General features: G+C 37.5%; 1 protein-coding gene across 3 annotated transcripts in view; it reads left to right on the top strand.

The window, feature by feature from the left end:
* Positions 1 to 289: 289 nt before the first annotated feature.
* Positions 290 to 9,440, top strand: part of LANCL1 (LanC like 1) — a 43,925-nt gene continuing 34,774 nt past the window's right edge. Inside the window, exons 1-3 of one of the 3 annotated variants that reach the window (XM_036858349.1) lie at positions 290 to 345; positions 658 to 754; positions 4,166 to 4,283. In XM_036858349.1, coding sequence (XP_036714244.1) covers positions 674 to 754; positions 4,166 to 4,283 — 199 coding nt within the window. In that variant the 5' untranslated portion in view covers positions 290 to 345; positions 658 to 673. The other 2 variants (XM_036858351.1, XM_036858350.1) reach the window with 2 other exon arrangements.

Raw genomic sequence — 9,440 nt, 5'->3', positions numbered from 1 at the left:
AAGCAGTCTTTTTTTCTCCTCCAGATTAAAAAAAAAAAAAAATTGAATTCTTATGAATCATCTGGAGTAGTATTAGTTTACTTAACTTTTTTAAAAAAAATTTAAAAGAGAAGAAAGGTAGGAAATATTGGGTACAGCTGCACATTATTCTAAGATATGTCCCCACTCCAGCCCTCAAAGAATTAAATCACCCTGTATTATCCTTTGGAAACCACACTTCTGTCTCTTTAACAAGTGAAAATGAGAAGTGGGCGGGCCTCCGGAGTGGCGCAGGCTCTGATTGGTCCAGCTGGCAGGAAGTGGGCCGTGAAAGCGTCGCTTCTGTTTTTGTCCGGAGGCTGCGGGGTGAGTGGCCCGAGACCGTGCAGGGCTTAGGGGCCCTGGACTGGTAGTTACTTTGAATCTCGAGAGTGCGAACGTGGGGTGCGAAACGGGTCCCATTCATCGCTGTGGGTTCGGGGCCCTGGCAGCCTTTTTGCGGAGGTGCCACGCCCTAGCGGCTGGGCCGCGGTGGGCCCGGGGTCCGCTCGGACCGCCAGGACCAAGCAGTGGTCCGGGAACTGGAAGGAAGGTGTTCCCGGGGCGCTGGCCGCCGCCTTTGCAACTCGGCCGAGGCCCGTATCTCAACGTAGATTTTCTTTTTCTCCTGTTCTGCAGGCTCGTTTCTGGCATCATGGCGCAAAGGGCCTTCCCGAATCCTTATGCCGATTATAACAAATCCCTGGCTGAAGGCTACTTTGATTCTGCTGGGAGGGTGAGTTTGGGAAATATCTGCCTGCATCCCCACCTCCAGCCCCGAGTGTTTGGAAAGTTCAGTTTTGCCTGAAAGAAAGGGATGAGCATCCTTTTTTAAAAAATATAATAGAGTTTCACTATAAACATACAAAATATATTTTAAATATATAAAGTATATGTGAAAATATACAATCTGAGCTCTAACATGTTGAACTTCTGTAAGGAGTCATTGTTAATGTTATCAACAATAATTAATAATTGAAACAGTCTCAAACATTGATATTTAAATTATAAAAATTCGCGGCTCTGCAATTTTCTGTGTAATCTTGCATTTTTGATCACTTTTGGTTTGTTTTTTAAAGAGAGGTGAGAAATCCTGATGGTATTTCATGGGTGCCGTGTTACTGTTTTATGATTGAACAGGAGTACGGACAGGGTAAGAACGAGAGTAAACCAGAATGTGGTGAAGACATCTTTAAACTGAAAGTGCTAAGAGAGATTTGGGACATAGTCCTGAAATCTTTGTATCATTTCCACTCTTCCCAGGACATCCCCACAACTGGAAAATAAATAAATACATAGAACTGGTCAGTTTAACTGGTGAGCACCTCACAAGTCAGTGTAAGAAAGAGAACCTGGACGTGAGATACCAGAAGCCTGTGTTTTCTCATGCCTCTGAATATAATTGTTAAGAGGGAATACAGTTCTTTTTAAGAATACCTAGTTGAGAAATCCTAAGAGTGAGTTAGGTTGGAAGAGTGATATCTTTAAATGTGCACACATTTTTTTTTTTTTAATTTTACCAGTTTATTTCTTCTAAGCTTATCAGCCATATGAAAAGCATTTTGCATGTGATGTAAGGGCCTTAGAGATTTCATATCTGCCAAGTGAGCTTTCAGTGATTCTGTTGTTTCTTTCCTTAAAACACTTGTCATTATAAATTAACTTGGGTGAGTAATGCAGGTAGGAGGAATGAAAGAGATGGAGAAGAGCTGTAAGATAGAAGGCTGCCAAAGTGTGTATGGAGCCAGAATCAATCTGATTCTTTTAAGACCAGAATTGAACTCCCTAAACAAAGCCTGTAATCATTACCTTGAAGTCAGATGGCTTCCTTTTGGCTATTTGGACTTGCATTCTGCCCAGCTCTGCAGATCCTGAAGCTGAAGCATTTGTCTTGTCTTGTTGGAGGAAGACCTGCTGCTTCATGCTTACTTGGCAAAGAGAACACTTGAGGATGGATCCTAATGACAGCAGCCTTCAGTAAAATGTATCTCACTATTTAGGCTGTTTATAAAGTAAATGCTTTTTTATAAATTTAACTCTGTTTCTAAGGGAGAAAAAAAAATGTTCATAAATTTGACCTCAGGCCCCAAAATAATAGTGTAATTTATTGCCTAACACATGGTTTTTGGACCCATCCCAGAAAGAAATTAACCTACCAATTTTAAAATTGTTTAATGTTGAACATCAAGGATGGGACCCTGAAGATCTGTCCTCCTTAATTTGTTAACGCAAAGATTTCAATAAGGAACTGCTCTATTTCCTGGCATCTATCAGAAAAAAGCGTTTTTAGACACTCTTCAAATTATTCCTAGGTTTGAATAATTTTGTGGTCTGCTACAAGCAATTAGTATTTTTAGGCAGCTCACTTTTCTTAAATGCAATTATGTGCCAAATAGAAAGTGACTTCCCTTCTTAAGGCTGAGGCATTCTCATTATTCTTGGTCGCTTACAGTAAGGCCAGGCAAGATGATAAATTATCCATGATCTATGAACAGAATATGACATGTTCTTATGTAGATGCACTCTTCTATCTAGCTGAGATTTATAGACCTTTTATATCAATACTGAAGTATATTTTACCTTACTAAATGTATTTTTAAGGCTTGTTGAAATCTTAACCCCTTGGCAGACATTGTTAAATAAAGGGAGTGTGTCCATCAAACACTGGTTTCTTCTTCAGAGAGTGAAATAATGGATCATAGTGGTGCTTCAGAATAAATAACCCAGATATGGTTAATCGTCTGATTTGTCTTATCAGAGATACTCTTAAGAGTACCGGTAAAACTTAATGTCTTTTATTATTATTAATAATTCTGATACCACCTTTTCTACTTTTTTCGGTTTTTAAATGCCCTTTTAAAAAAATGAGGTTATGATGCTAACAGGTAGTAGTTAGGTTTCTTTTTACAGTCCTTGTGTGATGAAATAAAATGTCTGTGTCCTTGTAATGTTCCCCAACATTGTTTCACAGTTTTACTGCTTTGTGAAATCCAAGTCTGGGAATCACAGCAGATACCTAAAAATATTGAAGGATACATTAAAATGCTCTTTTAAGACACTTCATGATTCAGTGTATACAGAACTTTCAAAATATTTTTCAGTTACTTTTAGAATAAATAACATAATTATTCGGTATGCCTCACCATTTATGCCACATCTGTGGGCCTTTATATGGATGTCACTAACCCCACACCCCAGCCTCAGTGTGCTTTCAATCTATATGCAAATTACTTTTTATAGACCATTGGACTGCTTAAAATAGTAAAAATATCAACATTTACATCCCTGAATGCAAAAGACATGAGAGACACAATCTCATTTGATCCTCAATGCACCTTTTGAAATTGGTGGGACAGGTATTATTATCCTGACTTTACAGAGGCAACTGAAGCGTAAAGGAGTTATGGGTTGAACATGGTCACTCAGCTAATAGTGGATAAGGATGTAGCTGGGCACATTCACTGAGCAGTATTTAGGAGGCCCCAAGCCTTCTGGGCACTGTGCTGGGCATGGGTTTTTGATACTTGGTCTGATGTTCTTTCCACTCTGCTGGAGGCTCCTGATATCTGTGAATTTATTTTGCTTTTCTTATGCTACTTCTACAATTTTTTTAAATGTTTATACATTTTTTATAAATGGATTTTTTATAAATGTTTATCCTCATTTTTCAAATAAGAGAAGCAATTAGAATGTTTCTTTAGGGGATTAACATTGCTGCTGCTTGAATACTAAAACTCCAGTGGCTTGAAAACAGTAGACATTTTCTGATTTGTGCTTAGTTTAATAAAATGACTTTTATTATAATAAAAAATATTGGTTTAAATAATAGATGATTCTTAGTAGGTGGAAATGACTATGATCCAGTTTATCATTGGCAGTCTATTTTAGTATTTAACTAAAAATTTTATGTAAAACGTTTAAGTTACATCAAAAATATTTCCCAGCTTGAGTAAGAAAACACAGTAGTACTTTTAAGTTTTGTTAATTTGTTCTTGTTTAAGAATAAAGTAATTGTCCAGTTCTCTTAGGCAAAAAAAATGTAGCTTAAGTGGAAATGAAGTACCCTCCTATTTTTAATAGCCTATATAGTCCAGGACACCCAGTGCCCCATATTTTTTGATATTTGTTTTCCCTTTAATACCTACAGCTGACTACTGAGTTCTCACAACGCCTGAACAATAAGATTCGAGAGCTTCTTCAGCGAATGGAGAGAGGCCTAAAGTCAGCAGACCCTCGGGATAGCACTGTTTACACTGGCTGGGCAGGTATGGAGTGCTGACTGTGAACTGGCATAAGCGTGGTAGAGGAGAGCTGTCTGGCTGAATGCTGCACCCTTAAATGCTTCCTGCATCTGCAGAGGAGTAATTGCTTCTGGGGAGAATGCTGTGCTCTCAGCCTAACCTGGGTATCTTCTGGATCTTTAACAGTGCTCAGAATTTAGGGCAGGGTAAGCATATTCCTGTAATTCACGCCTGACACAAATTTGGATGGCTGCCATACTTGGGAGAAAAATTGATGTTCAGCATTACATAGTTAATTCAGAGATGGAATTTCAGTGGGAAGAGTTGGGAAGATTCCCAAAATGCAGTGCATGAAACAGAGGAATTTGCCCACGGAAAATAAAACATGTCCAGAATTGTCTTTTTTTTTTAACGTTACCACATAACAGGGATCCATACAGGAACTCAGGGTAGAGTATAGATTCCATGAACTAATCCTCCAGTATAGTTGTTGCTGGTTGGTGTACATTCACTGTTTTACTGGTCATTGAGAGGTTGAGAAAGTTTGGGAGGAAATAGTACATAAATATCAAAAAAGTGAGAGCGAGAGAAACCAAAGGAAAGTTGAATAACTGCAGCTAGCTTACTAATACAGAGAGATAGACAGCTTTCTAATCTTGAAGAAAGCACAATTTAGAGACTTAGTGTTTCCCAGTTACTCTGAAAAGCAGACAAGGAGGAATAGGTTTTCAGCTTAAGGAGTTTGGATTTGATTTTAAGGCAATGATGCTTATCATAAACATGCATGTTCCTGGGCCTCACAGCAAGATTCTGCTTCGGTAGTCTTGAACAGGCCAGGAATCTGCAGTTTGCAAGCCTCAGTGGTCTTGATGTAGATGGTCATCCTTAGAGCATACTTTGAGAGCTTTTCTGAGAGGAATTTACTAACAGCAGTCTCCTAGCAATCCTCTCAGTTATGGCAACTGATTTCTTTCTTACGAGGATGGGGAAGGCAGATACAATCAGTAAAATTATAATCTCTCAGGGACGTTTAAGGTCAGTATTTTATAAAATAAAAGGAATAGACTAAATAGTGTTGGACCCTCCCTTTTATAGTTTAGTTTTATGATTTTTGTAGATCTTAGAAGCTTAACACAAGAAATGTTAAGGTGAGAATAAAATGAAAGTATTTTGCTTCAAGAGACATTATAGCAACAGCTGTCATTTATTGACTAGCTGCTGTGTCCCAATTGAGCAGTAATTGGTAGATGAAACTCATTAATGAGCATTACTGTTCTTTATTTTAAATTATGAGGATTTGAATAAAACAGGACAACTGAGACAGATGGCTAGATTTAATTCCATAACTGATTGTTAAAAGAATGACTTAAATCTCTAACTCACCCGCTTCAGGTGAGCTTATATTATTTATTATATATTATAAGGTACTTGCTTGCTTTAGGAGAAGAAGAAGTGGTGAATGATTTCAAGTTTGAATTGATAGTTTGGCAGTGTAAGGTAAAGCTCCTCTATTGGCAGGGCTAGTTGAGAAACAAAGTTAAAATTTACTTGGAAATAGAAAAAAAAAATGTTACTCCAAAGTAAAATGCAAGTTTGTTTAAATTTTTTTGGCACTATGGAGTTTTTGGCATCATTTTCTTTGAATTGCCCATGTCCTTCAACTTTTTATGCTTCAGTATCTATGATACTTATTGCTGTCTCCTGAAAGCAGCTCTTAGGGGCAATTGGCATACTAAGCAGTTTAGGATGTCTTCAGTTGCTGGTTACTTTATGATGTAGCATAAAATTTTCTAGATAAATTTGCTAATGGCTTTCAAGGCAAGGTTCCTAATGTCTCCCCATCAAGCACTGTTAAAAAGCCACTGTTCCCACGTAAAATGGAGTCTCCTCCAGTGTTTTGATAAGTAAAATGCTTTCCTGTGCAGTGTTCCATCTGAATAGCATAAAACTCTGAGTTGCATGAGAAACTAAAGCTGATTCAACCGCAGAAAATCATAATACCTTTTCCTCCCATTATATTATGTCTTATCAAGTATCATCTATTCATAACTGCTATTTTATTACCAAAAATACATTCACAAACATCTTAACACAATAAAAATACTTGGTGTTATGTCTCACAGCAGTGTTTACATAATTATGTGTGGCTTTGTATATTACTTTTTGTGCCTCATTATCTTTCTTTTTTTAAAAAAATTTATTTATTTATTTATTTATTTTTGGCTGCGTTGGGTCTTCGTTGCCGCGCCTGGGCTTTCTCTGGTTGCGGCGAGCAGGGGCTACTCTTCATTGCAGTGTGTAGGCTTCTCACTGCGGTGGCTTCTCTTGTTGCGGAGCACGGGCTTTAGGCCCACAGGCTTCAGTAGTTGTGGCACGTGGGCTCAGCAGTTGTGGCACACGGGCTTAGTTGCTCCGTGGCATGTGGGATCTTCCCAGACTAGGGCTCGAACCCGTGTCCCCTGCATTGGCAGGCAGATCCTTAACCTCTGCGCCACCAGGGAAGTCCCTTCATTATCTTTCAAAAAGTAATACTTTTGAGGAAAAGGGGATTATATATTTTTAACTTTGTTCCCCAAATTTAGGGTCATATTTCTATAAATATTAACTTATTATTTGCTCTTGTTATTAACTTGTCCAAAATAATATTACTTTGGGAAATACTAATTGTAGAAATCCTTTAAAACTTTATTTTCTTCTTCAGCATTCATGTTTATTAAGCATTTGTTGTCAGTATGCAATGAAAGCTTTTGCATACAACACATAGTTTATTTGAGAAACTACATGACTGTTAACAACTAGAACCTTAAATTACCATCTTATTTTGTTAAGTTTCATTCCCCAGTGGAAGTATGGTCTGATATTTGTGCTGATTCAGATAGGCTTGGTTTTGGAATAGGATTGGGTTCAGTTGCATATACCCAAAATAATCAAAATTACAGTGACTTAAATAAGATAGAAGTTTTTGTTTTGTTTTTTTTTTCCTCTAATATAAAAGAAAGCCAGAGGGAGGGGGTCCAGGGCTGCTATGATGGCCTCAGGATGTCAAAAGGAACCCAGGCTCCTTTCTTTCTGCTACATCATCCCTCAGCCACTGGCTTCTAACCCTCGGCCAAATAGTGACTGAATATCCAGCCATTACATCGGCTTTTCAAGGCTGCAGGGAGTAAAAAGAGGCAAAGACGAATGCATTTCTTCCCTTTAAAAAGACTTCCTGGAAGTCGCACTCAGCATTTCAGTTCTACTTTCTTTGCATTGGCTGGAGCATAGTCACATATTCATACCCCTTAGCAAGAAAGGATGGTGAATGTAGTCTGTTACCTGAGGTTCTGTTACTAAAGGAAAGAGGAGCATGGATTTGGGGGTAAGACCTAGCAATCTCTGCTATAAGTTCTGTATAACAAAAAAAATGATCCTTTTTTGTTCCTATGCTTGCACAGAGTATTTAGACAGCAAGACACAATTTTTTCATCTGCCAAAGGATCTCTAGCTTCTGCCCACTTCGGGGAAATTTTTATAAGGATAAATTTACCAATGTCTATAAATATTTGAAATTTGCTAAGCAATATTTTGCCTGCTCTGTATTTCTAGGGAAATTGATATTTGATTTTGATTGAAAATTTCTTATTCATTTTTAAGTTCATTTGCTTATTGCAGTAAGTAATAGTCTTTTCATAAAGCCTGCCACAGAAAGGAAGTGTTATAGAAATGCCAAATCATAAATAATTTTTGTAGAGCCAAGTGTAATTTCAATTTACAAAGGGGCTACAACAGGTTCTAAATTTGATACTGGGAAACATTATTGTTTTCTCAGCTTGATTAAACAGCTCTCTGCCTCCCCTTCTGCTTCCTCTCAAGTCTTGTTTGCTTCTTGCAGGGATATAAAGTCCTTAATTTGTTTTTTGTTTCTTTTTTTTAGTTATTTCTGAGATGTACATTTTAAAGTAATAACTAGAATTATGACTTATAACATTATACCAGAACATACAAGATTTTTAGAAATTTCATGTAATATCTGAAACATTTATATTAACATATTTCCATACAAATAACCCAAAGGAAGTTTAGTATTAGTTTTTTTTGTTTGTTTTTTTATACTGCAGGTTCTTATTAGTCATCAATTTTATACACATCAGTGTATACATGTCAATCCCAATCGCCCAATTCAGCACACCACCATCCCCACTCCACCGTGGTTTTCCCCCCTTGGTGTCCATATGTTTGTTCTCTACATCTGTGTCTCTACTTCTGCAACTGCAAACCGGTTCATCTGTACCATTTTACTAGGTTCCACATACATGGATTAATATAGAATATTTGTTTTTCCCTTTCTGACTTACTTCACTCTGTATGACAGTCTCTAGGTCCATCCACGTCTCAACAAATGACTCAGTTTCGTTCCTTTTTATGGCTGAGTAATATTCCATTGTATATATGTACCACAGCTCCTTTATCCATTAGTCTGTCGATGGGCATTTAGGTTGCTTCCATGTCCTGGCTATTGTAAATAGAGCTGCAGTGAACATTGGGGTGCATGTGTCTTTTTGAATTATGGTTTTCTCTGGGTATATGCCCAGTAGTGGGATTGCTGGGTCATATGGTAATTCTATTTTTAGTTTTTTAAGGAACCTCCATACTGTTCTCCATAGTGGCTGTATCTATTTACATTCCCACCAACAGTGCAAGAGTGTTCCCTTTTCTCCACACCATCTCCAGCATTTGTTGTTTGTAGATTTTCTGATGATGCCCATTCTAACTGGTGTGAGGTGATACCTCATTGTAGTTTTGATTTGCATTTCTCTAATAATTAGTGACGTTGAGCAGCTTTTCTTGTGCTTCTTGGCCATCTGTATGTCTTTGGAGAAATGTCTATTTAGGTCTTCTGCCCATTTTTGGATTGGGTTGTTTGTTTCTTTAATATTGAGCTGCATGAGCTGTTTATATAATTTGGAGATTAATCCTTTGCCTGTTGATTCATTTGCAAATATTTTCTCCCATTCTGAGTGTTGTCTTTTCGTCTTGTTTATAGTTTCCTTTGCTGTGCAAAAGCTTTGAAGTTTCATTGGGTCCCGTTTATTTTTGTTTTTATTTCCATTACTCTAGGAGGTGGATCAAAAAAGACCTTGCTGTGATTTATGTCAAAGAGTGTTCTTCCTATGTTTTCCTCTAAGAGTTTTATAGTGT

The sequence above is a fragment of the Balaenoptera musculus genome, chromosome 7, assembly GCF_009873245.2.
Source record: "Balaenoptera musculus isolate JJ_BM4_2016_0621 chromosome 7, mBalMus1.pri.v3, whole genome shotgun sequence".
In the NCBI taxonomy this organism is placed as follows: Eukaryota; Metazoa; Chordata; class Mammalia; order Artiodactyla; family Balaenopteridae; genus Balaenoptera; species Balaenoptera musculus.
This window is presented reverse-complemented; position numbering and strand designations above follow the sequence as displayed.